The sequence below is a fragment of the Pempheris klunzingeri genome, chromosome 14 (genome assembly GCF_042242105.1).
Source record: "Pempheris klunzingeri isolate RE-2024b chromosome 14, fPemKlu1.hap1, whole genome shotgun sequence".
In the NCBI taxonomy this organism is placed as follows: Eukaryota; Metazoa; Chordata; class Actinopteri; order Acropomatiformes; family Pempheridae; genus Pempheris; species Pempheris klunzingeri.
This window is the reverse complement of record NC_092025.1, coordinates 24,859,838-24,887,155: the sequence shown is the minus strand read 5'-3', so window position 1 is coordinate 24,887,155 and position 27,318 is coordinate 24,859,838. Positions and strand designations below refer to the sequence as shown.

At 45.6% G+C, this 27,318-nt stretch overlaps 4 protein-coding genes and 2 non-coding genes across 6 annotated transcripts in view; 2 read left to right on the top strand and 4 right to left on the bottom strand.

The window, feature by feature from the left end:
• LOC139212794 (trafficking protein particle complex subunit 14-like) overlaps nt 1-393 on the top strand; it is a 9,387-nt gene extending 8,994 nt beyond the window's left edge. Inside the window, exons 12-13 of the mRNA XM_070843327.1 lie at nt 1-110; nt 237-393. The exon at nt 1-110 is cut by the window's left edge and continues 5 nt beyond it. Coding sequence (XP_070699428.1) covers nt 1-110; nt 237-393 — 267 coding nt within the window. The remainder of the gene's footprint in view (nt 111-236) is intronic.
• A 508-nt stretch (nt 394-901) lies between these two features.
• Nucleotides 902-11,594, bottom strand: LOC139213433 (polyunsaturated fatty acid lipoxygenase ALOX15B). The gene is made up of 15 exons (XM_070844123.1): nt 11,542-11,594; nt 10,847-11,066; nt 9,559-9,820; nt 8,517-8,598; nt 8,353-8,442; nt 8,158-8,273; nt 7,292-7,464; nt 7,073-7,216; nt 3,075-3,278; nt 2,560-2,646; nt 2,310-2,479; nt 2,082-2,197; nt 1,896-1,996; nt 1,535-1,705; nt 902-1,284 (listed from the first exon to the last, which is right to left on the bottom strand). Exons 1-15 carry the CDS (start codon nt 11,592-11,594, stop codon nt 1,105-1,107), a joined length of 2,169 nt encoding a protein of 722 aa, XP_070700224.1. The 3' UTR covers nt 902-1,104.
• A 2,437-nt stretch (nt 11,595-14,031) lies between these two features.
• On the top strand, nt 14,032-14,104 carry trnav-uac (transfer RNA valine (anticodon UAC)). The gene has a single exon. It is a non-coding gene; the product is annotated as a tRNA-Val (tRNA).
• Nucleotides 14,105-14,546: 442 nt separating this feature from the next.
• trnaa-cgc (transfer RNA alanine (anticodon CGC)) lies at nt 14,547-14,618 on the bottom strand. Its single transcript has one exon. It is a non-coding gene; the product is annotated as a tRNA-Ala (tRNA).
• A 3,279-nt stretch (nt 14,619-17,897) lies between these two features.
• On the bottom strand, nt 17,898-21,617 carry LOC139213430 (uncharacterized). The gene is made up of 7 exons (XM_070844119.1): nt 21,320-21,617; nt 19,402-19,449; nt 19,282-19,310; nt 19,165-19,185; nt 18,643-19,068; nt 18,262-18,492; nt 17,898-18,149 (listed from the first exon to the last, which is right to left on the bottom strand). Exons 1-7 carry the CDS (start codon nt 21,615-21,617, stop codon nt 17,898-17,900), a joined length of 1,305 nt encoding a protein of 434 aa, XP_070700220.1.
• A 2,103-nt stretch (nt 21,618-23,720) lies between these two features.
• rnasekb (ribonuclease, RNase K b) lies at nt 23,721-27,258 on the bottom strand. The gene is made up of 3 exons (XM_070843678.1): nt 27,055-27,258; nt 25,451-25,533; nt 23,721-24,457 (listed from the first exon to the last, which is right to left on the bottom strand). The coding sequence occupies exons 1-3, from the start codon at nt 27,130-27,132 to the stop codon at nt 24,313-24,315; spliced, it is 306 nt and encodes a 101-aa protein (XP_070699779.1). The 5' UTR covers nt 27,133-27,258; the 3' UTR covers nt 23,721-24,312.
• Nucleotides 27,259-27,318: the final 60 nt, after the last annotated feature.

The window sequence follows — 27,318 nt, the reverse complement described above, 5'->3', positions numbered from 1 at the left end:
AACAGCCCGTCCAGCCCGGCGGTCCGGGACCTGCTGGACCGCCACCAGGCCAGTCTGGGCCGGTCTCAGTCCTTCTCCCACCAGCAGCCGTCTCGCTCCCACATCATGAGGTACAAACTAAGACTCCTTACACACATTACTAATGATAATGTTCTAAATGACAGTAAACTGACTGGTGTTGGGGTTTGGCTCCGTGTGTGTGTGTGTGTGTGTGTGTGTGTGTGTGTGTGTCTCAGGACGGGCAGCGCCATGGAGCGCCGGGCCATCACCCCTCCTGTCGGCTCTCCGGTCGGTCGGCCGCTTTACCTGCCGCCGCAGGACAAGACGCTGCTGTCGCTGGACAAGATCGCCAAGAGGGAGTGTAAAGTTCTGGTGGTGGATCCAGTGAGCTAGGGGGGAGGGAGGAAGGAAGGAAGGGGGGAGAGAGGAGGGGAAGGAGGAACTATGAGGAAGCAGTGAGGAGACGCCTCGTTTTGTTTGTTTGCTTTTATTCTGAAAAGGAATCAGAGAAAACAAAGTGATTGAAGGTGTAACAGCTGAAACACTGATGAGCCTCAGAAGAAGAAGAAGAAGAAGAGAGAAAGGACGAAGACGAAGGACGAAGACGAAGGACTCGCCTTCAGCTTCTCTTTATCTTTAAACCTGCTGCTGACAGTCGTCACGTCGATCAAACATTTTCTGTATTCTAACTGTATTATCAGGTTTCTGTTATTTAAAGGGCCAGCGTCAGTGTTACCGTCCGTCTGTTTACAGCTTCAACCTTCAGCGCCAAGTTTGATGTAACATAATGTAAAATAAAGCGATCGCAGCGCCTCCTTCCTTCATTTCTTCACGTTAAAAACATGAATAAAAACATGTTAACGGCGCTCATGTCGGTCACAAGCAGCTGATGAGAAGTGGATTCACTGATTAAAGATTTTGTTTATTAAAAGAGAAATAAGAGCAGACATGATTCAGCTGGGATGGATTTGATATTTTGCAGCATCTTTCAGCTGCAAGTTGATTTTTACAGAAAAAAACCCCCAAATAATCAAAGAGTTGCTAAATAATAATCTGGTCTGATGGAGAAAATGAGCAAACGATCAATAAAGATCTTGAAGAGGATTAAATGGCGGTGCTGTTCTCCACCTGTCCAGGACTCAGGTACGGATACGGCAGCTCCAGCTGGCGGTTGCGCTCTGTGATGTCATCAGAAATGGCCGCGAATTTGGCCTGCACCTCCCGCACCAGCCTGCGGGGGGCGCCGTCCCCGAAAACGGCCTCTCGGTAGTGACACAGAGGAACCTGCAGGGGGAGACAGGCCACTGTTTGTGATCATCACCATTTGAGATTTCAACAGATTTAACTCAAACATAAAGATAATAAAAGAAATGCAGGTTACTTGCACACAGGTGCATGCTGGGAAGAGAATATTCTGTTTACGTTCCCTTTAGTATCTATAACCATCTGATCCAAACTCTGCTCTAATAAAGAAAAGAAAAGAAACATTGATCCTTTATTGATCCCAGAGAGGACGGAGTGGGCGGAGCCTCACAAAGTCGACGGTGGGCTGCGACAGCAGCGTCAGCACCGTCAGGACGCGGCAGGTGGAGTTCATGTCCGGCAGGAAGGACATGACGTCGTCCTCCGTCAGCGAGGCTTTGACCTGCGGAGGAGGACGCATCATGGCGGCCGGACAGTTCGGCATCCAGAGGGCGAAGTCCAGCTGGAGGACAGGTGAGACAGAGACAGCTGAGGGGGAGGGAACGCTTTTAGACACTTTTAAACAATATTCACAGTTGATGCGGACTTTGAATTGGAGCAGGAGTTTGGCTGCGAGTGACGACGATGAACACAAGAACACAAGAAGGCGGACTGAGCCGAGCGTCACGTGACACGTCCTGCAGGTCGCCCACCTGGGAGAAGTTCACCGCCGCGTGCAGAGCCGAGCAGGAGAAGATGATGGCGGTGACGAACTTGGCCACTTCTGCTTTGGTCTGGAAGGACTGAGGGAAACCTGACGGACGCAGAGCAGGACAGCCGTCAGTCCGTTATCACCTGCACCACCTGCTGGTACGCTGCTCGGGACAGCACATACACACCTGAGGCGTGGGTGAAGCCGTGGGCGTTGATGTCGGAGATCCAGAGTCGCAGCTCAGAGTCCTGCTGCACCTCCTCGTCTCCATGGTAACACACATCCAGCCAGCCGACCACGAACCTGCCGCACGCACACACACACACACACACGTTACCATGGTACACCTGTGGGCTCGGCCTTCACAGAGTGGATGACACATTGTTGATCACCTGGTTCAGGTGTGTTTGTTCACCTGTGCAGTGCGTCCCAGACTCTCAGAGCGTCCTGGGCGTAGTAGCTGTGAGGCAGCCGGTCCACGCCGCGGTCCGTCAGGTCTTCGGGGACACACAGGGACCGGTAAGAAATCCTCCCCGCCGCCCGGGACAGGAGCACCGGTAACGCCTGCAGACCGGCACCGACCGCCTGGAGGGACGCGACCGACACAACGACAGGTCACTGCACTGCGGCGGTCTCCACGCCCGACTCTTGAACCACATTATTACCTTGTCAAACACCCCGCCGGCGGCCAGCAGCGAGGCTCGGGCCTGGGCGTTTATCTGTAGCGATGTCCGGACGTGAGGCATCAGCAGCTGTCCCCAAAAACAGATCAGAGAAGGAAAACCAGGTTAAGTTTGGACAGGAGTCAAAACCAGCTCCTGATGAGGTTCTGCTCTCAGTCGCTAGTTCACAGTCTTCTTCAGCACAGCAGGACGTTCATTTAGTACATTATGGTCCATTTAGAGGGAAATGGGCAGGGCTACATGTTGACTAACCAATCAGAGGAGGTCTCTGTGTCATGAACGTCACTTCTGGCTCCAAAAAAACCAAGATGGAGACGCCCATGAAGCCAAACTTGGGGCTCCAGAGTGGAGTCACAGTGGCTACGTCCACTAGTTATACAGTCTATGGTTCAGAGAGACGATGTGATATAATGTGTAATGTAATAATATAATAATGTTCTTTAATGTTCCAGCAGGGCCCCAGATACAAGTACTGTCTCCTTTAAACCTAAACCCACCTGGTGCAGCGGGTGCTGGTCTGGGAGCTGTCGCAGCGTGGCCACGCAGCACAGCTCCCCCAGCATGTGAGTCCTCAGGTAGTGGGAGGCCAGCTGGTGGACCTGGAAGTCTGCGCTGTGAACCCAAATCTTTGCCAGCAGCCAATCACAGCCGGCGTCTGAGGGCAGGAAGACGGGGTTCTGTGGGCCGGGAGTCTGCTGCAGCTGGAGGAGGGAAGTGTGTCAGTGTGTAGTGGAGGTCTATAGTGTGTGTGTGTGTTAGTTAGTCAGTGTGTTAGTGTGTAGTGGAGGTCTATAGTGTGTGTGTGTGTTAGTTAGTCAGTGTGTCAGTGTGTAGTGGAGGTCTATAGTGTGTGTGTGTTAGTTAGTCAGTGTGTCAGTGTATAGTGGAGGTCTATAGTGTGTGTGTGTGCTAGTTAGTCAGTGTGTCAGTGTGTAGTGGAGGTCTATAGTGTGTGTGTGCTAGTTAGTCAGTGTGTTAGTGTGTAGTGGAGGTCTATAGTGTGTGTGTGTGCTAGTTAGTCAGTGTGTCAGTGTGTAGTGGAGGTCTATAGTGTGTGTGTGTGTGTTAGTCAGTGTGTCAGTGTGTAGTGGAGGTCTATAGTGTGTGTGTGTTAGTTAGTCAGTGTGTCAGTGTGTAGTGGAGGTCTATAGTGTGTGTGTGTGTGTTAGTCAGTGTGTCAGTGTGTAGTGGAGGTCTATAGTGTGTGTGTGTGCTAGTTAGTCAGTGTGTCAGTGTGTAGTGGAGGTCTATAGTGTGTGTGTGTTAGTCAGTGTGTTAGTGTATAGTGGAGGTCTATAGTGTGTGTGTGTTAGTTAGTCAGTGTGTCAGTGTGTAGTGGAGGTCTATAGTGTGTGTGTGTGCTAGTTAGTCAGTGTGTTAGTGTGTAGTGGAGGTCTATAGTGTGTGTGTGTTAGTTAGTCAGTGTGTCAGTGTATAGTGGAGGTCTATAGTGTGTGTGTGTGCTAGTTAGTCAGTGTGTTAGTGTGTAGTGGAGGTCTATAGTGTGTGTGTGTTAGTCAGTGTGTTAGTGTGTAGTGGAGGTCTATAGTGTGTGTGTGTTAGTTAGTCAGTGTGTCAGTGTGTAGTGGAGGTCTATAGTGTGTGTGTGTTAGTCAGTGTGTCAGTGTGTAGTGGAGGTCTATAGTGTGTGTGTTAGTTAGTCAGTGTGTTAGTGTGTAGTGGAGGTCTATAGTGTGTGTGTTAGTTAGTCAGTGTGTCAGTGTGTAGTGGAGGTCTATAGTGTGTGTGTTAGTTAGTCAGTGTGTCAGTGTGTAGTGGAGGTCTATAGTGTGTGTGTGTGTTAGTTAGTCAGTGTGTCAGTGTGTAGTGGAGGTCTATAGTGTGTGTGTGCTAGTTAGTCAGTGTGTTAGTGTGTAGTGGAGGTCTATAGTGTGTGTGTGTTAGTCAGTGTGTTAGTGTATAGTGGAGGTCTATAGTGTGTGTGTGTGTTAGTTAGTCAGTGTGTCAGTGTGTAGTGGAGGTCTATAGTGTGTGTGTTAGTTAGTCAGTGTGTCAGTGTGTAGTGGAGGTCTATAGTGTGTGTGTGTGCTAGTTAGTCAGTGTGTCAGTGTGTAGTGGAGGTCTATAGTGTGTGTGTGTCAGTTAGTCAGTGTGTCAGTGTGTAGTGGAGGTCTATAGTGTGTGTGTGTGTTAGTTAGTCAGTGTGTCAGTGTGTAGTGGAGGTCTATAGTGTGTGTGTGTGCTAGTTAGTCAGTGTGTCAGTGTGTAGTGGAGGTCTATAGTGTGTGTGTGTGCTAGTTAGTCAGTGTGTCAGTGTGTAGTGGAGGTCTATAGTGTGTGTGTGTGTGTGTTAGTTAGTCAGTGTGTCAGTGTGTAGTGGAGGTCTATAGTGTGTGTGTGTGTGTTAGTTAGTCAGTGTGTCAGTGTGTAGTGGAGGTCTATAGTGTGTGTGTGTGTGTGTTAGTTAGTCAGTGTGTCAGTGTGTAGTGGAGGTCTATAGTGTGTGTGTGTGTGTGTTAGTCAGTGTGTCAGTGTGTAGTGGAGGTCTATAGTGTGTGTGTGTGTGTTAGTTAGTCAGTGTGTTAGTGTGTAGTGGAGGTCTATAGTGTGTGTGTGCTAGTTAGTCAGTGTGTTAGTGTGTAGTGGAGGTCTATAGTGTGTGTGTGTTAGTTAGTCAGTGTGTTAGTGTGTAGTGGAGGTCTATAGTGTGTGTGTGTGTGTTAGTTAGTCAGTGTGTTAGTGTGTAGTGGAGGTCTATAGTGTGTGTGTGTGTGTTAGTTAGTCAGTGTGTTAGTGTGTAGTGGAGGTCTATAGTGTGTGTGTGTTAGTTAGTCAGTGTGTTAGTGTGTAGTGGAGGTCTATAGTGTGTGTGTGTGTGTTAGTTAGTCAGTGTGTTAGTGTGTAGTGGAGGTCTATAGTGTGTGTGTGCTAGTTAGTCAGTGTGTTAGTGTGTAGTGGAGGTCTATAGTGTGTGTGTGCTAGTTAGTCAGTGTGTTAGTGTGTAGTGGAGGTCTATAGTGTGTGTGTGCTAGTTAGTCAGTGTGTTAGTGTGTAGTGGAGGTCTATAGTGTGTGTGTGCTAGTTAGTCAGTGTGTCAGTGTGTAGTGGAGGTCTATAGTGTGTGTGTGTGTGTTAGTTAGTCAGTGTGTTAGTGTGTAGTGGAGGTCTATAGTGTGTGTGTGCTAGTTAGTCAGTGTGTTAGTGTGTAGTGGAGGTCTATAGTGTGTGTGTGTTAGTTAGTCAGTGTGTTAGTGTGTAGTGGAGGTCTATAGTGTGTGTGTGTGTGTTAGTTAGTCAGTGTGTTAGTGTGTAGTGGAGGTCTATAGTGTGTGTGTGTGTGTGTGTTAGTTAGTCAGTGTGTTAGTGTGTAGTGGAGGTCTATAGTGTGTGTGTGCTAGTTAGTCAGTGTGTTAGTGTGTCAGTGTGTAGTGGAGGTCTATAGTGTGTGTGTGCTAGTTAGTCAGTGTGTTAGTGTGTAGTGGAGGTCTATAGTGTGTGTGTGTTAGTTAGTCAGTGTGTTAGTGTGTAGTGGAGGTCTATAGTGTGTGTGTGTGTGTTAGTTAGTCAGTGTGTTAGTGTGTAGTGGAGGTCTATAGTGTGTGTGTGTGTGTGTGTTAGTTAGTCAGTGTGTCAGTGTGTAGTGGAGGTCTATAGTGTGTGTGTGTTAGTTAGTCAGTGTGTCAGTGTGTAGTGGAGGTCTATAGTGTGTGTGTGTGTTAGTTAGTCAGTGTGTCAGTGTGTAGTGGAGGTCTATAGTGTGTGTGTGTACTAGTTAGTCAGTGTGTCAGTGTGTAGTGGAGGTCTATAGTGAGTAGTGGAGGTCTATAGTGTGTGTGTGTTAGTTAGTCAGTGTGTTAGTGTGTAGTGGAGGTCTATAGTGTGTGTGTGCTAGTTAGTCAGTGTGTTAGTGTGTAGTGGAGGTCTATAGTGTGTGTGTGTTAGTTAGTCAGTGTGTCAGTGTGTAGTGGAGGTCTATAGTGAGTAGTGGAGGTCTATAGTGTGTGTGTGTTAGTTAGTCAGTGTGTCAGTGTGTAGTGGAGGTCTATAGTGTGTGTGTGTTAGTTAGTCAGTGTGTCAGTGTGTAGTGGAGGTCTATAGTGTGTGTGTGTTAGTTAGTCAGTGTGTCAGTGTGTAGTGGAGGTCTATAGTGTGTGTGTGCTAGTTAGTCAGTGTGTTAGTGTGTAGTGGAGGTCTATAGTGTGTGTGTGTGTTAGTTAGTCAGTGTGTCAGTGTGTAGTGGAGGTCTATAGTGTGTGTGTGTTAGTTAGTCAGTGTGTCAGTGTGTAGTGGAGGTCTATAGTGTGTGTGTGTGCTAGTTAGTCAGTGTGTCAGTGTGTAGTGGAGGTCTATAGTGTGTGTGTGTTAGTTAGTCAGTGTGTCAGTGTGTAGTGGAGGTCTATAGTGTGTGTGTGTTAGTTAGTCAGTGTGTCAGTGTGTCAATCTTGTTTAAGATTATTGTACATTGTAAAATATGCAGCATTACAGATTCCAGGCTTCCCCATAAAAACAGAGAACATGGACACCTGGAGCTCACCTGGATGGCGATGGGGAGCAGCTGACCCTGCTGGTTCAGGTGGAGGAGGCACAGCGGAGCAGACAGGTACGTCTGCTGCCCGCCGACCACGTTAGCCGGGACGCCGTCCAAAACCTCGTAGTCCAACAGGTACACGGCTCCTTTCTGTCACGTCACAAGACAGAGTGAGTACAACGAAAACAGAGTGAGCAGCTGCAGGCGAGAGGGCGGCGTGCACACCTGTAGCTCCTCCTCGAGGGAGGAGCCTTCGGGCAGGAAGGGGCGGAGCGTGTCGGCGGTGACGGACAGGTTCGGAGGGAGGAGGCGGATCTGACGCAGCAGCAGAGGGTTGCAGCCGTTCAGACTCTGGTAGCCGAAATACCAGTCGTCCATCCAGTGAGCCTGAACGAACCCTGAGACAGAAGATACACCGTCTCACGTCAATCAGCCTTTTTCTTCACTAAACCTACAAGTTCAATCAAAACATCTTGATGTTCGTGTGTGGCACCAAAACAACGTGATGAGAGCTGAAGTATTCAAGCGCTGCCTTCGCTTTTGTCTCCACGTTGCTGCAAAAGTTTGCAGTCAAATTCTCCACTGCAACCGTAGCAAGTAACTCCCTCAGTAAAACTTAGAGACGCTACAGAAACAGCCCCCCCATTAGAAAATAACACTGATGTGCTGCTGGAATATACCACTGACAGTCTGCACGGGGGCTTTTATTTTGAAAACTGAGTGGATTCTCTTTGCTGTTTGTCTGTCTGACTTCCTGCCGCCTCCTCTGCTCTGAGCTGCTCCGTCAGAAACAGACCAGGAGTGAATCTTTAGACCCATCACGCCCTCAGGCCTCATCACTGCAGGAACTATTTATTTTCTTGTCTTTTTATCATCTTTTACACGCAATTAAATGTTTCTGTCTTGTTTTTATCCTGTTTTACGTCCCTGTAAAGCACTTTGAATTGCCTTGTGTCTGAAAATAAATGTGCCTTGAAGCTGCAGCTGCTCCTGAGCCTCCACAGCAAACATCCAAAGCCTGTTAAAGGTTATATTATTCTCTTTTCATTGCTAACATCATGTCTCAGTGGGTGTTTCTGACTGTTTCTCACTGGCGGCGCTGTTTTCGTGTCCGATGTGGAAGAAAACCGTCTCCAGCTCGGCGAAGCTCTTCCAGGCCTCCGGCCGGCCGGCGAAGCCTTTCAGGTAGTGCAGGTTAGCGGGCGGACTGAGGACAGAGAAACAAACACATTCGTCTATTTCTGTTTCGCCGACCAGACGTCAGGACATCAAGTGTGCGTCTTCACCTCTTGTGGGTGTAGCTGAGGTTCGGCCCGAGTTCGGACAGACCGCTCAGATCGACGCACTGTGGAGCGCCGTCGACGAACCTACACCACCTGCAGGAAAGACACACAATGAGAGACGGAGATCATTTGCAAAAGACGCCGCATTAGTGTGTTTGCCGTTTTACCTGAAGAGCTTCTGCTGGTGTTGCAGCTGTCTGAGTCGATGCTGCTTCAGCTTCTCTTCTGTCTCGTCCTTCAGCAAACACACTGATGAGGAAAGATGAGAATAATGATGATGATAATGACATTACTTCTCCTCTCCGGGCAGCTTCAAAGCAGAACTGTTGATGATGATCTTCAGTGATAATCTCTCATCCTACTGCAGAGACCCACCATCAGGGTACACTACAGTAAACTGATGCTGGAGCTTCTAACAGGATAAAACAGGCCACGTTTCTTCTTCTGCTGCTTTAAATGTGTTTCTAACAGGATCAAACAGGCCGTGTTTCTTCTTCTGCTGCTTTAAATGTGTCTCTTGGATGTACTTCCTGCTTTGTTGTGCTGCAGCTACAGACAGCAGCTAAAGTCACAGTCAGAGTGTTTCTCCATCCCAGATGAACCTCTGGTCGTCATGGTGTTAAAAACCCTCTGAGCGGCTGACGTCTGGCCTGGTGCCCCCCCATTAGAGAATAATACTGATGTGCTGCTGGAATATACCACTGACAGTCTGCAGGGGGGCTTTTATTTTGAAAACTGAGTGGATTATCTTTGCTGTTTGTCTGTCTGACTTCCTGCCGCCTCCTCTGCTCTGAGCTGCTTGACGTGAAACAGACCAGGACACTTTAACTATTTATTTTCTTGTGCTTTTATCATCTTTTACATGCAATTGAATGTTTCTTTGTCTTGTTTTTATCCTGTTTTACGTCCCAGTAAAGCTCTTTGAATTGCCTTGTGTCTGAAAATAAATGTGCCTTGATGTTCTCAGTGGGTTTTAACCTGTACTCACCACAGCAAACATCCAAAGTACGCTGAAGTATTAAGTTACACTTAAAAAAACAACCAAGTAGTTTTGGTGCCTAAACCTAACCAAACTGTTTTACTACATTATTTCACAGAGGAAACATGAAGTTATTTGTCATTGTTGTAGTGGATTATTATGGAAGTCACTGGAAATCGACCTTTCCTGTGTTCCATCTTTTATCTTCTCAAACTATGAAGTTATCTCACACTTTCCGCTCCGCAGCTCCACGTCGCCATCGGCTGTTCGCAGCCATCGGTCACACAGGAACACCTGTACGTCTGGATCCTCAGGTACGGCCCCCGTCGCACCTCGGCCTCCTGCCTCGGTCTGTCCGTCGCCGAGCCTCCGGACTTCCATCCGACTGCAGCGCCAGTCCAGGTCGGGGAATCCGGTCCGAACTTCGAGACGAAGCCGGACCAGAACGAGATGACCCAGAGGACCAGCGGCCTGGACCCGAACCAGACACGTCTGTCGGGACAGGAGGAGGAGACCGAAGTGACCACAGAGAACTGCAGGTTCTGACTCGACCTGTCCCGCTAACGCTCTCTGACTCTAACGTCCCAAACACAGCAAAGATAAAGAAACTGTCTGTTAACAACGCACTTGATAAATGCTAACATTTATTTTCTTGACCAATTTCAGTACTTTATCATCAGTTATCTTCAAAATCGAGCCTGAAAGTGAATTTGTGAGTATGAATAATTACTGTGGCATGTTGCTTGTGCTGATTGTTCAATGTGTAAAATTCAGGAATGTAATCAATCATCATCAAATCAGACGCTTGCTCTCTCAAAGTCCCGTTAAGGATCTGCTCACACTAGTATTTCATGGCAGAATGGATTCATTTGAAAGCAAGATTAATTCATCAAGATCCAATTTGAGACCCACATTTTCACTGTGGACGAAGAGAAAACTGTCACACATGCTTCAAACTAACTAGTGCAGTGTCATTTGATGGAGAAAGTCCAAGTTCAGACCCCGTCTTCCTCCACACCTCTGCACTCCAGGCACGCTGCTGTGGAAAGTGAAGAAAGTCACACAAAATGTTGTAGGAAGTATAGTGACCCTCTGAACAATGTCCCACTGTCCGGTCTAATGTTGCTATCGAGCTAACTGGCTGCTAAGGAGAGTTTTCAGGGCTACGGACTAAAGCTTGAGCTTCAGTTTGTCTGAGTTTATCTTCAGCTGAGTTCAGCTGTAGTGAAGAAGTTTCCCCAAATGTAACAGGGTCACCGTTATCTCTTGGTATAATCATCTTGTGCTATCATAATCGGTCCTGTTTGTCCGTCACAACCTGTCAAAGTCCTCGTTTTTATGAACTGGCATGTAAAAAGAGTTCTTTGAAGAGTTGCAGCTACCTAAGCTAACTTCCGTTTTGTATACTGATTTTATTTGCGTGGGATCCGGATCAATCGAAGAGCTCGGAGACGTCCGAAGAGTCTTCAACTGCTCCGTTTGTGCTGCGAATCCGACAGGAAGCGCGATGAAACTCACCGATCCGGACACGAGATGGCGGCCGTCCTCGTTCACGCTGATGGGCGGAGTCTCCCCCTGCGAGCCAATCAGGCTGAGCCACAGGCGGCTGAAGGTTCCACAGGTGGGACCAGGTGAGGTGTGAACGGTCACCTCAAACTCCTGACAGGAAGCCGTCGTGTCGGCCATGATGGTGACGCAGCTGCTGAGGACAGAGAGACTGATCGTACGGCGTCGTGTCCTGTTATAAGAACATTTCCCACAGTGACGCCTTCACAATGTGATTATTTCACCATTAAAAACATTTTAAAAGCCACTCAAACTGTCATAAATAGCTTCTTGTCCTCTCTGTCCACATCCTGGTGTGTGAGTGACTGGTAGGTAGTAAAAGTGTTGGAACTGGTCCAGTAGATCACCTCAGCCAGCAGACACCAAACGGGCTGCAATGGCTGCAACGTGATCCTTTGGGACAACTGCACCTGATCACAGTAGGTCCACTAAAAGAGCTTGTTTTATTGAAACACCAAATTATTGTACATCTATTGTGCACAAACAGAAAGATGTTTCAGTTGAGTAAAGAAGTGAAGCTACTCTCTACAGATCTACCACAGATAACCACATGCTGAGATCAATACCTTGGAGAGGACGCTGATCATTTATTCATAAATCCCAGACAAGCAGAACACGACAACCAGTCATTATGCTATGATACTGACGTCACTATCAGTGCCAGTCTTCTGCCGCTGAGTTTCACTTTTGCAGCCGCCATTCTCCTCTGTGAAGTTCCTTATTTCACCCATAATGCATTGCACAGGCTATCAAAGTGCACAGTCTGTAAAGAAGCGTCCTCTGATTGGTCGGTATCAGTCTGTAAAGAAGCGTCCTCTGATTGGTCGGTATCAGTCGATAAAGAAGCGTCCTCTGATTGGTCGGTATCAGTCTATAAAGAAGCGTCCTCTGATTGGTCGGTATCAGTCTGTAAAGAAGCGTCCTCTGATTGGTCGGTATCAGTCTGTATAAAGAAGCGTCCTCTGATTGGTCGGTATCAGTCTGTATAAAGAAGCGTCCTCTGATTGGTCAGTATCAGTCTGTAAAGAAGCGTCCTCTGATTGGTCGGTATCAGTCTGTAAAGAAGCGTCCTCTGATTGGTCGGTATCAGTCTGTATAAAGAAGCGTCCTCTGATTGGTCGGTATCAGTCTGTATAAAGAAGCGTCCTCTGATTGGTCGGTATCAGTCTGTATAAAGAAGCGTCCTCTGATTGGTCGGTATCAGTCTGTATAAAGAAGAGTCCTCTGATTGGTCGGTATCAGTCTGTAAAGAAGCGTCCTCTGATTGGTCGGTATCAGTCTGTAAAGAAGCGTCCTCTGATTGGTCGGTATCAGTCTGTATAAAGAAGCGTCCTCTGATTGGTCGGTATCAGTCTGTAAAGAAGCGTCCTCTGATTGGTCGGTATCAGTCTGTATAAAGAAGCGTCCTCTGATTGGTCGGTATCAGTCTATAAAGAAGCGTCCTCTGATTGGTCGGTATCAGTCTGTATAAAGAAGCGTCCTCTGATTGGTCGGTATCAGTCTATAAAGAAGCGTCCTCTGATTGGTCGGTATCAGTCTGTGTAAAGAAGCGTCCTCTGATTGGTCGGTATCAGTCTGTAAAGAAGCGTCCTCTGATTGGTCGGTATCAGTCTATAAAGAAGTGTCCTCTGATTGGTCGGTATCAGTCTGTAAAGAAGCGTCCTCTGATTGGTCGGTATCAGTCTGTATAAAGAAGCGTTGTCCTTAACATAACCAGGCTGTTTTGGTGCCTAAACCTAACCAAACTGCAACTGTTTCACAACGTTAAGTTCTGTCTGTAACATTATGGTATTTGCTTGCGTGTGGTTGGTCTCCCTCCGTCCTGTAGGGGGCGCTGAATATTCTCATGTGTCCCATCAGTCAGTCTTCCATTAGTAAGAGCCTCAGTCTATTTTCATGCAGCAGGTCATCATAAGGAGCCACCTGTGAGCCTGAACATGTGTTCTGTGTTTGTTAAATCTTCCTCTGACCCTGATAACGACTCATTTGTTTATGTCGCTGATATTTGACTTGGAAATGAGCGGCAGCGCCAGTCGGTTATCATGGGCATCATGTGACACCGTGTCCAGAGGCAGACTCAGAGGTGCTAAAGACAATACGACCACAGCTCTGGTTTATCGTAAAGGTCACTTCCTTCTTCATTTGGTTCCTGAGAAGAACTTTGAATATCTCAACAAAACATCAGTTGCTGCTCTTAAAAAACAACACACAGAACCAGACTCATCAGAAAATATTAACCCTCATCAGTAAATATTAACACTCTGCGTCCTCGCTGCTGTTTCTTCTTCTGGTGACGTCATTTCTTGGAGAGATTTCCCCAGAGCCTTCATTGGTGTTTCTGCTTATTGTCCTCATTGTGGCCTCCATAGACCTCCACTACACACTGACACACTGACTAACTAGCACACACACACTATAGACCTCCACTACACACTGACACACTGACTAACTAACACACACACACTATAGACCTCCACTACACACTGACACACTGACTAACTAGCACACACACACTATAGAGTAACATGCTAACATGCTAACAACACCTCAGTTATTATTGATTTAAAGTCCTAAGATAAATAACAAATAGAGTAATTTAACTATTAAAGTAAAACTGTGGCAGATGGGAAGAAAAATAAAGAACATTTGAAAAAACAAGAAGCAGACAGACAGACAGACAGACAGACAGGTAAACACACCTGCAGAGACAGCCTCCTCTCCTCTCTGGGCTGGAGATGTGATGAATGCCCGCTGCAGTTAAAAGCTCACCTCCGTCTCGTTTGGTTATTGACCCGCCCACCGCGGCACCTCCACTTCCTATTGGTTCGACCTGAACACCTGAGCAGCTCCACACAGGTAACCACAGGACCCACAGTCGGTTATAAAAATGGTTTGTATTAGTTTACTTTGTATGTTTATGGATATTAAACACAGTTAAACTCGACACATGTGAGATAAAAACATCAATAACATCAATAATAATAATTATAAATGAAACATGTGAGGAAAAGACAGTAAAAGAAGTAAGAATAAAATATAATAAGTCTGATTCCTGCTCTAATAAACAATAACAAACTTCGTCATCTCGCTTCTACTGTTGCTATAAATCTCTTTGGATTCTCTCTGAGCCGTCAGCTGGTTCCATAGTGTAGCGGTTATCACGTCTGCTTTACACGCAGAAGGTCCTGGGTTCGAGCCCCAGTGGAACCACTTCTTTTCCCCAATAATCACATGTTTTCCTCAATATTCAGCTGCAGAAATGTGAACTGTGAAGACGAAGCGACAACACGTCCGACATTTTGTCACAAAAATGAAGACAGAAAAGCTGAAAGGTGAACACAGAGAGATGGAAGTGTGATTTCCGTTCAAACAAACGTTTTTTAAACGTGTTTCTTTCCGTGTTGACATTGAAAGTGTTTTATTAACGTGCTCAGATCACATGGTGGTAAATAATGAGTCATTACGTGGTGGAAAGGAGCGGAGGGACCCGACATTTACTCCCTACTGCTTATTTCTACGTGCTTGTGTTTCTGCTGCACTTCCTGTCAGAGGAAGCACGTGACTCTTTATCTACGCTTATATGTGTGCGTGTGTGTGTGTGAGGTCACTGGTCATGTGACCGGTGATGCTCCGGAACAGGAAGAGTAAAACATGGAGATGCCGGGGATTGAACCCGGGGCCTCATACATGCGAAGCATGCGCTCTACCACTGAGCTACATCCCCACACGGTGGGATCAGAGGAGCGGAGAGGGTTATTTAAAATAAGACTAAATAAAGATAAGACAGGGATGTTTTGTGAGGACTGGAGTCTAAACAGTCACTCAGACTCACTTCCAGTTTCCCCCAGTGGCCTTTGGTGGTTTCACAACACAAGCTCAGGAGTACAGACGGTGTTTATCCATGTTGAACCTGCAGCACAGTCTGAACTGTTCCTCTAATGTTCACAAGCTAATTGGTGACATCTGATGAAGGACTGTGGGAGTTGGTAGTTATTTCTTAGTTATTGTCATTCAGACAATTAAGCTAACTTAGCTGGCTAACGTTGGTTGTCACCTGTTGCCAAGAAAGCGATAACACACGACGAGGCGTCCGTTATCAGGAAGTAATGGACACCATGTGAGCACAGGACATTATCCCCCTTATACCAACATCATTTACCAAAGATAAGAAATAGGACCATTCATTTGTTTTCATGCATTTTGCACCAAAATGTAAAGTTTTTCATAAGCTATTACTCTGTTAGGGTTAGACGCTCCAAACAAATCTTCTTTTCTTCTGGTGAGAAATTAAACCGGTCACAAAATGTCAGATTAATCTGTGATCTGAGCCTGATGGACGTCCTTTAGTAGAATAGTAATTTTACCTCAGACAACAAGGAAGTTACTGCTCTGCTGCTGCCTCCATTGGTCCAAACTGACCAACCAGCAGCTCCTGTTCTCTAAAATCCCTGTTTTAGTGAATGTAGTCTGGTGTGTGTGCTGTTTGTGGTTAAACCAAAAGGATCTTCCAGGTCTCTCTCTGTAGGGATCCTTTCCATGATGCTGTCACACACTTAGAATAACACTCTGAGCCTGTCAGTGGATCAAACAAGCTCTTTTAGTGGACCTACTGTGATCAGGTGCAGTTGTCCCAAAGGATCACGTTGCAGCCATTGCAGCCCGTTTGGTGTCTGCTGGCTGAGGTGATCTACTGGACCAGTTCCAACACTTTTACTACCTACCAGTCACTCAATATTGTATATTTTTGGAAAGTCAACCAGGGAATATCAGGTCATTTTTATCCTCCATCTTTAATTAATAAATTGGATGCAAAGCTTTGGACTGAAACCCTTCACTGATCGATCGATCGATCGTCTTTCTCTCTGTTGCAGGTGAACTGTCGGCTTGCCAAAAATGTTTTTTTGTTTTTCAAAGTAAAATCAGTTTTGTTGTTTCTCAGCAAACACTGACGCTCTGTACAATGTGTGTGTTTTCTCCTGTTCGAGTGTGTGTGCGCATGTTTCCTGATGATTTTGTTGATATTTTTTAATAAAGTCGAGTAGAAATAAACATTTGTTGGTTTTATGTCTTGTTCATTTGATGTCTGGGTCCCAGGATTTATTCTGCAGCTACGAAATCAGTCAAAACATCAGAATGAAGGTTGTTTCTTTAAGAAACCTTAGAACTTAAAGTGTTTCCTTAAAAGGGGGCGTGGCGATGAAAGCTGCTCTGGATGACGATGATGTAAGCGCTCTGTAGAATGTGACGCAGTGCATTGTGGGATTGTCGTCGTGGACACTGGCTTGGTTCCGTTCTAGAACTCTGGCGGCTGCAGTGGATACATTTTAACTCCAACGTTCCAAATTGTCTTTAATTCTCACTTTGTCCTTTTCAGGTTTAAAGGCTGTTTGCAGCTTTAACTACAGCAGAGGCCACTTTATGTACACGTGAAGAGGCCCCCCCCCTCTATGAGCAATGGTTTAGTCCGTTCCTTCCCGCCCTTCGTACAGAAGCTACTTTCACTTTCATGTTCCCTGAACAAAGGAGAAGAAAGTGTTTGATGGAGTCGCTTCAGCATCAGTTTTAGTTCATTCCAGACACGTTGGGAATCAGGATCAGCATCAGAAGTGGAAGTCAGAGAGAAACTCAGCCTGAGTGAAGAGATTTAAAAAGAAACGAGTGATTAAACTGTTTTTATTTCATCAATCAGAGTTTACAGTGAAATGAGTTTCATGAGGTTTATTATCCCTTTAAGTCAGGAACAGTCTGCATTCTTTATCAGTGGAGGGAAGTACCCACAGATTTACACTGGTACGATATAAATCAACTACTCAGTGACAACAGATTAAACTGACCGGCAGCTTTAAAGTGATGATCACATGAACGATCAATAATTAGAATCCAAATCAAATTAGAATGCTAAATCAATAAAGACTGATTGATAGATAAACCTGACATACAAAACTATCACCAAAATCAATACAATCAAACAAACAGATGAGCTCAAAGTAGAAAAGAGTGAAAATGTAATCAATCATCAATGAGATCCAAAATGTGTTCAGGTGTTTACACACTGCTGAGACACTGCAAGTGGAAAAAAAAAGAGTGGAGCCAAGATGGCCGACAGCCAGAAACACCAAGTTCATGCTCATTTTCTTCTGTTCAAACCTTCTATAAAAAGAAACCACTGCAGGTAAGAAAACTATGGAGACATCAAGTAACATCTAAGGAGTCTAAGTATTGATTTTATATTGGGAGGAAATTATGATTAATCACATGTCCACTGAAGTGTACATCAAGCATCAGTAGCTACATTTCAACTACTGGACATAAAAATATCGTTATAAAATATGGGTTGAAAAAAATTCTTGTTTTTCATGAAGAAAGATGAATAAAACACTTCCTGACTGAGGTGATCATAATTCATGCATGAAAGGGTTAAGCTTCCTCTGGGTACAATTATCAGGAAACACTCCATTAATCTCCACTGTTATGCAGACGATACCCAATTATACTGATCTATAAAGCCAGATGAGCCCAATCAGTGCACTAAAGTAAATCCAGTCCTTCCCGTTAAAGGGGAGTTCTTCCAGTTAAAAGGGAGTTCTTCCCGTTAAAGGGGAGTTCTTCCAGTTAAAGGGGAGTTCTTCCAGTTAAAGGGGAGTTCTTCCCGTCAAAGGGGAGTTCTTCCAGTTAAAGGGGAGTTCTTCCCGTTAAAGGGGAGTTCTTCCCGTTAAAGGGGAGTTCTTCCCGATAAAGGGGAGTTCTTCCAGTTAAAGGGGAGTTCTTCCAGTTAAAAGGGAGTTTATCACATTAAAGGCTTAACTTAGTGTTATTGCTGCTACTAGCTACCATTTCTTATTGAAACTTCAAATCTTTTGTTTGCTAATTTCGAACTGGCAGGAGGACGGATCAAGTTCACAATTCTTCAGTTGATAAATGCAAGGATAAAGAAAACAAAAATTAGCCGGTACGTCGTTATCAGACTTTTATAAACTGTCTTACTGACGTTATTTGACAGGTTTTAAGCAGGCGTCATTTTCTGAATTGTGTTTCCTTGTATTTCTGCCTCTGCTGACAGCGGCAGTTTACTGACCAGGCTGTCTTTAAAACCATCGTCCAGCTTTAAGCCAAACGCCTTCGCCAGAAGTTTAGAGGACACGACCAACGTGTGCAGCTGATGCTTGAACTCGGCCTTCAGCTGCGTCTCCGTCATCGAGGCTTTGACGATCGCTTTAATCTGGATTCTCACCACCTGGACGCCGACACTCTGAACCTGCAGACAGACGGGTCGACATGAACAGGTTCAGGTGTTTTATCAAAGACAAGAAGCGACTTTCTGTCAGTTTCCAGGTGAACACACACAGTCACACAGTCACTGCACCTACTGAGTGAACTCTGGTGCCATCGGTTGAATTCAGCGACACGTCTTGGTTGTACTCATTGGTCCTCACGTTGGTGACCGTCACGACGTCTCCGACCGATAATCCTTCGCTCTGCTTGGTCTTCACGCCCCACATGCTGATCTTGATGGAACCTGTATCATCTTTCAGGTAGAAATCTTGCCTCTTGGTCTTAGACCGTTTGGAGCGCACCTTAACCGGTTGGACAGGATAGATCTGAGAGCAGCACGACATTAAAACATCAGAAATTCATTCATTTTTCATAAATTCAACAACAGGCTGTCTGGTAAAGGTCAGTCTGACCTCTGGGTTCAGTCTCCTGCATCATTTTCACATCAAAACTGGAAAGAACCTCCCTAAACTCACCTGTGTGACGGCTCCTTCAACACTCACTTCCGTCTTGTCTGCACATGATTTTGCTGCAGCAATGGAGCAAACTGGACTCTCTGGGTAAAGGAGCCTCCGAGCTTTCTTCTCTAGCTCCTCCCGGACTGCGACAGGACTCGTCTCGGACACTTGGCTCGCTGTGGTGACCCTAATGACCCCACTCTCGTCTATTATTAGCTTTTGGAACAGGTAGGATCTCCCCTCTTTGATTTCACAATCGTGATCCTTTCCATAAACCATCATCCTCCTGCAGACCGTCTCATTGACGACGGTCACTTCAAAGAAACAACCTTTCACGTTTCTTTGGTTTACATATGGTCTCAGCTCAGTTTTCCCAACAACTTTCCCAGTGAAGGCGTCTTTGTCAGCGAGCTGATCGCTGGACTTCAGGCCACAGACGGATTCCTGAAACCAGCGGAGAGAAAAGATCCTCCGTGAGCCACACAAACACAAACATGACTGTTAAAGGTGAGAAGATGATCCAGTGACACAGAAACTCACCGCAGGACGAGTGCTGCTCCCCTGGAAAACAAGCATGTAAACATGTCATTCATTCATTCATCATGATGAACTAAAGAACAGGTGTAAGAATACATGAGATGACCTCTGAACTCTGACCTCTCCAGGCGAGCAGCTCCTCTGCTGACCTGCAGGAGCAGAAACAGCCGTCAGTCATCGTCATGAAACAGAAATCATAGAATAATAAGAACAGTTTTTACTGTCGGCTCCTCTGTTCACCTGCTGCTGGAACGTTTCCCTCCAAGAGACCACCTTTTCTCTTCAGCCCTGAAAATTACATTCAAAGATTTAAATGTAACCAAAAATCTGTCAATCATAGTAAAGTCTGTAAAGAAGCGTCCTCTGATTGGTCGGTATCAGTCTGTATAAAGAAGCGTCCTCTGATTGGTCGGTATCAGTCTGTATAAAGAAGCGTCCTCTGATTGGTCGGTATCAGTCTGTAAAGAAGCGTCCTCTGATTGGTCGGTATCAGTCTGTATAAAGAAGCGTCCTCTGATTGGTCGGTATCAGTCTGTAAAGAAGCGTCCTCTGATTGGTCGGTATCAGTCTGTATAAAGAAGCGTCCTCTGATTGGTCGGTATCAGTCTGTATAAAGAAGTGTCCTCTGATTGGTCGGTATCAGTCTGTAAAGAAGCGTCCTCTGATTGGTCGGTATCAGTCTGTAAAGAAGCGTCCTCTGATTGGTCGGTATCAGTCTATAAAGAAGTGTCCTCTGATTGGTCGGTATCAGTCTGTATAAAGAAGTGTCCTCTGATTGGTCGGTATCAGTCTGTAAAGAAGCGTCCTCTGATTGGTCGGTATCAGTCTGTAAAGAAGCGTCCTCTGATTGGTCGGTATCAGTCTGTAAAGAAGCGTCCTCTGATTGGTCGGTATCGGTCTGTGTAAAGAAGTGTCCTCTGATTGGTCGGTATCAGTCTGTAAAGAAGCGTCCTCTGATTGGTCGGTATCAGTCTGTAAAGAAGTGTCCTCTGATTGGTCGGTATCAGTCTATAAAGAAGCGTCCTCTGATTGGTCGGTATCAGTCTATAAAGAAGTGTCCTCTGATTGGTCGGTATCAGTCTGTAAAGAAGCGTCCTCTGATTGGTCGGCATCAGTCTGTATAAAGAAGCGTCCTCTGATTGGTCGGTATCAGTCTATAAAGAAGCGTCCTCTGATTGGTCGGTATCAGTCTGTGTAAAGAAGCGTCCTCTGATTGGTCGGTATCAGTCTATAAAGAAGCGTCCTCTGATTGGTCGGTATCAGTCTGTATAAAGAAGCGTCCTCTGATTGGTCGGTATCAGTCTATAAAGAAGCGTCCTCTGATTGGTCGGTATCAGTCTGTATAAAGAAGCGTCCTCTGATTGGTCGGTATCAGTCTGTAAAGAAGCGTCCTCTGATTGGTCGGTATCAGTCTGTAAAGAAGCGTCCTCTGATTGGTCGGTATCAGTCTGTAAAGAAGCGTCCTCTGATTGGTCGGTATCAGTCTATAAAGAAGCGTCCTCTGATTGGTCGGTATCAGTCTGTAAAGAAGCGTCCTCTGATTGGTCGGTATCAGTCTGTAAAGAAGCGTCCTCTGATTGGTCGGTATCAGTCTATAAAGTAGCGTCCTCTGATTGGTCGGTATCAGTCTGTGTAAAGAAGCGTCCTCTGATTGGTCGGTATCAGTCTGTATAAAGAAGCGTCCTCTGATTGGTCGGTATCAGTCTGTATAAAGAAGCGTCCTCTGATTGGTCGGTATCAGTCTGTATAAAGAAGCGTCCTCTGATTGGTCGGTATCAGTCTATAAAGAAGCGTCCTCTGATTGGTCGGTATCAGTCTGTATAAAGAAGCGTCCTCTGATTGGTCGGTATCAGTCTATAAAGAAGCGTCCTCTGATTGGTCGGTATCAGTCTGTAAAGAAGCGTCCTCTGATTGGTCGGTATCAGTCTGTATAAAGAAGCGTCCTCTGATTGGTCGGTATCAGTCTATAAAGAAGCGTCCTCTGATTGGTCGGTATCAGTCTGTAAAGAAGCGTCCTCTGATTGGTCGGTATCAGTCTGTGTAAAGAAGCGTCCTCTGATTGGTCGGTATCAGTCTGTATAAAGAAGCGTCCTCTGATTGGTCGGTGTGGATGAGGACGTGATTGAGGACACTCAGTGAATGGGTCGTATGAACTCACCCTGAGTTGTCCGTTCAGGTTTGGTCTTCAGTTTGTCCACAAAGGGGCGCAGCAGGTCCTGGACCGCTCCGTCCCTCCTGGGGATCCACTCCATGGCGTCCCTGATGGCGGAGATGGATCCTTCCAGTCCGTAGTGCTGAAGGATCTTTCCAGGCATCTTCACTTTGGACCTGCTGGTTTTCTCACTTCGGGGGATTTTGTCCAGGAATTCCATCAATTTATTGTACTGTAAGTTTTCCAGCTCCTCCAGGATGGAGGTCAGAGCGGAGGTCCAGTCCTTCTCTGAAATACCAGGCATCTGTGACACACACACACACACACACACACACACACACACACACACACACACACACACACACACACACACACACACACACACACACACACACACAGACAGCAGACTCCTCTTTAATGATCAAAGTGCTTTTTACAGAAGAAAACATGAATAAAGGAGTTTTTAAAGACTTTTCTCACCGTCTCTGATCCTCCTGCTCTCAGGGCGGGAAGCCGGTAGTGTGTCTGTGTCTTTGAAGTGAACGACGGGAGCCGATTTGTTTGTTTTTCTTTTTTCTGTTAAAGCCGCACGTGATTGGTGAAGATGTGCGGTGGTGTCTGTGTGTCCACACTGAGCGGGAGGGTTACAGACACACTGCGCAGTGAGCACACGAATGCCGCGTTTCCACCAGCACTACTCGGCTCGACTCGGCACGGTTTAGGTTGCGTTTCCACCGGCCCTAGTACCTGGTACCAGGTACTATTTTAGTCCCTCCTCTGCCGGGGTTCCAAGCGAGCTGAGTGGAGCTGACAATGTGACATCACCAGACTGCAGGCCACTGATTGGCCAGGGAGCAGTGCTGCCGCTCCCCCCTCCCCGCCCCAGAGCACTGGAGGCTGTTTCACTGTGACTCGTTGTAGCCTCCAAAGTTAGAAACGAAACCAAACTTAAGAAAACTAAACAAAAGAACCCCCCCCTCCCAAAAAAAAACCCAACAACAACAAACAAACCAAGAATCAACAGAAGAAAGTTCATTTGTAGTTCTAAACATATTCAGGGTGTCTTTTACTCACCTGTTGTCTCACCTGTTGTCTCTGCCCACGTCATCCCCCCCTCCTACAGCGTTTGTTACAATTACAGGCAAATCACATTATGCAAAGTAGATGGTGACGTCATTTAGCGACTTCTAGCGACTTTTAGGACAGCCAATAGCTGCTTTCCTTACAGGGAAGGAAACTGAAGGACAGGTTCTCAGAAATAAGAAATACATGTTCCTTGTGCTCCGTTTAGTCTGTTTTACATCCTGCATAATGTCACTGACAGGAGAAAAGGGTTCTTCTGGGTTCAGATGTTCTCCAGTTCACTAGAACAATCACAGAACGTCTGATGGAGCAGACTGAAGTGTTTAAATTAGAGATGGGATTTATGGCTCTCTTCAAATAGCCGCTCAAAAGACTATTTGTTATATTCATTTATTTATTAGAAGTCAACCAGGGGTAACATTAAGGAAACAATCACTGGTAGCAGCTGTAAAATAAGATTTAGTTCAGAATAATTCAAACTTCTACATATTTATTCTGAAATATTGATTCTAATTTCATGTGGCTTGTGTTTTCAGAGTAATCGTTCCATAAGATGGTGCCGTACCAACATGCTCTGACAGTGAGATCACTATTTAGAATTTTTTCTTCACCTAAAAAAATTTGTGGCTCAATAAAAACTACACAGGCTGCAGATAACTTCCATGCAGAATAACTTTAGTGTGAAATTTTACACACATGAACATTTTAACAATACAGAAAAAACATGAAAATAAATAAGAATATATATATATATTAAACAATATAAATAAAACTAGAATAAAAATTAAGACATGATACAAATGTGAATGTATAATTGTACTAAACTACCTGGTGTGTGTTCACCTGAACTACTTTACAAGCAGGAACTCAGCTCTTTGAATCCACATCAGAACAATGGAAACAATAACTAATGACTTTTCTCCAGTCGTTAATATCTCCTGCTCATTGATCCAGTGCTAAATGTAAATCTCTTCAGTCTGGTCGGGCGGCGCCCACTAATATCTCCTCCCCTGATGCTGCACACCTGTAGCTGCGTTCAGGTGAATGCAGCGTGCTGTGGACGACTCAGACTCAGTCGTTCACGTGAAGGCAGCGTGGATGACTCAGACTCGTGGGGCACCCAGGTGACACATGAAGGCAGCGCGGGGAATAAAAGAGCCGTTCAAAAGACTCGACTCGTTCTCGAACGTCACATCTCCTGTTTAAATCTCTTCTGATGTTTTAATCTTCGTGAGCTTCAGACTCAAAGAACGTTTTCCTGATTCAGCATCGACACTAATCTGTTGTTGAAGTGTATGAAGCTCAAAGGATGGAGGCGACGACCTTTTTGTTTTTACACACACACTTTATTGCAAAGGATTATCCACCAAAACATTTAGTCACATGACCCTTTGTAGGTTTGATCCACAGGAGCATCACAGACAGCCTGAACACACTTTTACTTCCCCGTCATTCACTTCCTGTCGACTCTTCTGAACCGGGATGGAAAAATGTTCAGACAATAAAGCCGACAGTTTGTGTCGTCGCTCACAAGACGGCTGAAGATCTAAATCTTTAAACGCACGTTAAGTGAAGTGAAGACGGAGTTTCTCGTTAAAAATGTCTTCAGCCATGAAGGAAAAGTGATGACCATCGTTTTTATGGCAAAGGAATGACGCCAGATTTCATTCAACGACAACAACAACAACAAACATCAAAGATTTTTACTCTAAAATAAATTATTCGGGCGCCTCTGACCACCCCCCCCTCACCACGCTACCCTCAGCCAATCAGATTGCAGAGATTTAAAAGCCACCCCAGTGACGCCAGCTGCTGATTGGTCGCCGTAAAGGAAGCTGTGACACTAACGGAAACTTTATGGACAGGAAGTGACCTCCAGCTGCTGATGTGGTCAGAGGTCGGAGGTCGGCGGCTCTTTATGTGACCATGTACTCCTGCCGCTTGTTGAGTCGCACCTGGCAGAGCGACACGGCGCCGACCGCCACGTAGATGCCGGCGGCGATGAAGCAGTTGATGCCGACCTGGTTGTAGAGCTGGTAGATGTTCTGAGGAGGATTTTTACTGCAGGACAGAAGAACAAAGTGGTTACGAACATTTCATCTGCCGCTCGTTTCCTCGCTACGTCTAAAATGTCAGAAAACAGTCAAACAAAATGGCCGCTGTATTCCCCCCCCGCCCCGCCTGATGTTACATCATCACTGTGCCGTCACTTCTGACTGCAGATTAAAACACAGACTCAGGATTATTTAACCTGAAACTCGTCGTAGGTTTCCTGGAGCCACCTGGTCAGAACTGAGCATGTGCAGCTCTCCAGAGGGGGGAGAACTGTGTGTGGGACTACAAAGATGGCGTCCGTCATGGTGCGCTGTGGGCCCAAAAAGTGGAACGAACCGAACGTCACTGCTGGCTCCAAAAAAACAAGATGGCGACGACCACAAAGCCAAACTTGGGGGGGGGGGGGAGGCTAACAGGAACCTAGTGAGCATGCTCTGTGGAGCCACAGACGTCCATGTACATCTTACACCAGGAAGTTCACAATTTCTTTTTGCTTCTAAGCAACTTTGAAGAAACAAATAACATAAAAAATAAATTAAAATGGCTGATTAGCTGTTGTTCCTTTTGTTAATGTGACATTTTGAACACGTCTGCTCTTTTAATCTCACAGAGATCATCTGGGATCCTGTAATGATCCAGATGATGGAATAATTTGATTATTACTCACTTACTCCACAACCCACAGGGTGAAATTAGACTTATTGACAAGTCATTTATTCATATTGATCAGGTTCAGGTCGCTGTGTCCATCTGTAAAGAGTGTATTTATGTTTATAGTGTGTTTTTGTCACTCATGTCCTTCTACGGTCTTCCTCCAGATATTGAGCTGCTGTGATGAGTGAATTAGTGGATTAATAAAGTTGATCTCACTGTTTCTCCCACTCATGAATTCTGGACGCAGTGAGTGGAAGTAAATGGAAGCGAAACAACAATGAAACGAGTCGTGTCGTGTGTTGAGGATTCAGTTTTAGGATCCGTTTTAACCAGAGAGCGACTCACTCGTTGTGAATGTCCTCCTCGGTGAACGGGACGTCCTCGATCAGCACGGCCGACTTGGCGCTGAAGAAGATTCCCAGCATCGCCTGGAAGAACAGAGAGGCTCAACGTGAGGCTCGGGGGCCCAGTGGGGGGGCGGGGGAACAACACAGTGGACAGAACTATTGAAACAGGAAGCGTCACATGACATTTTATTATTTATCATTATCAGCATTTAATCTGATTAATGATTAACTCTGTTCTGAGGTTCTCAGGTCTCTCTCTGTAGGGATCCTTTCCATAATGCTGTCACACAATTAGAATAACAATCTAAAACACCTGGAAGATCCTTTTGGTTTAACCACAAATAGCCATTATGTCGCTCTCTGCACACACACCAGACTCCATTCACAAAAACAGGGATTTTAGCTCACAGGACACAGGAGCTGCTGGTCTGCTGCTGCCTCCATCAGTTTGTAAGTTTGTGTTATTGTGTGACTTTGGTGTTTTAAAGAGGTCGTTCAGATAAAATATAATATCTATGTAACACACATTTACACATACAAACTAATTGATGGAGGCAGCAGCAGAGCAGCAGCTCCTGTGTCCTGTTCTCTAAAATCCCTGTTTTAGTGAATGTAGTCTGGTGTGTGTGCAGAGAGCGATATAACGGCTGTTTGTGGTTAAACCAAAAGGATCTTGCTGGCTGAGGTGATCTACTGGACCAGTTCCAACACTTTTACTACCTACCAGTCACTCAGACACCAGGATGTGGACACAGAGGACCCTGGTATCCTTTAGTTTTCTCTCAGGAACAAACTAACCACCAAACCACAGATTAAATAAGTAAAACATGTTATTTGTTGCTTCCTTCTGACTAAAAGTCTGTTGGTGGAAAAACTGAAACTTCCTGCTCTGAAGCATCACATGATGAGAGTCACATGATTCACTGAACACTTCCTGAATTTAATCACGTTAAAAACGTGGATCTTAACGACATTAAATCTACTGCAGACTCATTAATTCATTAATTCATTAATATTTGTGTCACTGAAATGATTTAAATAATCAATAACTACAAAAACCTCAACAGACATCAGAAATGTGTTTCAGCGACAATCTGAGCCAAACTAATGAATGTTAATACAACATAAATGTAAATACTATTAAAGACCTCCATCCTCACAGGTGTGACCACTCACCTGAGGGAAACACCAGGAATTAGCCGCCTCCATAGTGTTAATTACACAGACATAGATGTTTAGCACCATCAACAGACTGTGTTCACAAAAACACTCATCTATAATACAAGAGTGCTTCTCTCATACGGCCAATAGTTCCAGCTAATCGATCAGTCAGACGGTGTATTGATTTGCTACTGGTTCATTCAGCTTGGCCTACTTGGGCTCCGTCTATTTACCGGTGGTGACTCCGGGTTCAAGAATTAGTTTGACACAGACGGTTTTGTTAAGTTTCATAAACTAAATCAAATCATACAAACTTACACTGAAGGTGTCTGATATTCATTTTAATTAAAAACCGCCGACGTGACCGTGAACACTTCGCTGCTAGCCAGTACCGTTCCAGGAAATAGTCGGGCCCCACTCCCGTAGATCCATATATCTTACCAGCATTATGACCCCCCAGATGCTGATCACTATCCCGCACGCAGCCATCTTCGGCCCGCAGAAAAGAAGGGACGGCATGCCGGTGTTCGGTGTGATCGATCGATCAGGAGCGGGTTTTAATTCTGATCAACTAAACCGAGAAATGATCCATGGAAGGACGAAGCGCCTCGCAGTCAGCTGATCCGCATCACTCGGTTTTATTCGGGGAATTCCGACATATATCGTGTCACGCAACGCAGCGACCAATGAAAATCACTACGCAGC

Excerpts from the sequence above, each read along its gene's own strand:
- LOC139213433 (XM_070844123.1), bottom strand. The coding sequence starts at position 11,594 with ATGGCGGCTGCAAAAGTGAAACTCAGCGGCAGAAGACTGGCACTGATA. Across the intron at positions 9,821-10,846 it reads GCCATCTCGTGTCCGGATCG|ACGTGTCTGGTTCGGGTCCA; the intron begins GTGAGTTTCATC and ends CTGTCCCGACAG. Across the intron at positions 3,279-7,072 it reads TGCTCCCCATCGCCATCCAG|CTGCAGCAGACTCCCGGCCC; the intron begins GTGAGCTCCAGG and ends TCCCTCCTCCAG.
- LOC139213430 (XM_070844119.1), bottom strand. The coding sequence starts at position 21,617 with ATGCCTGGTATTTCAGAGAAGGACTGGACCTCCGCTCTGACCTCCATC. Across the intron at positions 19,186-19,281 it reads GGAGCTGCTCGCCTGGAGAG|GGGAGCAGCACTCGTCCTGC; the intron begins GTCAGAGTTCAG and ends CTTGTTTTCCAG. Across the intron at positions 18,150-18,261 it reads ATGGCACCAGAGTTCACTCA|GTTCAGAGTGTCGGCGTCCA; the intron begins GTAGGTGCAGTG and ends GTCTGTCTGCAG.
- rnasekb (XM_070843678.1), bottom strand. The coding sequence starts at position 27,132 with ATGCCGTCCCTTCTTTTCTGCGGGCCGAAGATGGCTGCGTGCGGGATA. Across the intron at positions 25,534-27,054 it reads TCTGGGGGGTCATAATGCTG|GCGATGCTGGGAATCTTCTT; the intron begins GTAAGATATATG and ends CTGTTCTTCCAG. Across the intron at positions 24,458-25,450 it reads GAGGAGGACATTCACAACGA|TAAAAATCCTCCTCAGAACA; the intron begins GTGAGTCGCTCT and ends TCTGTCCTGCAG.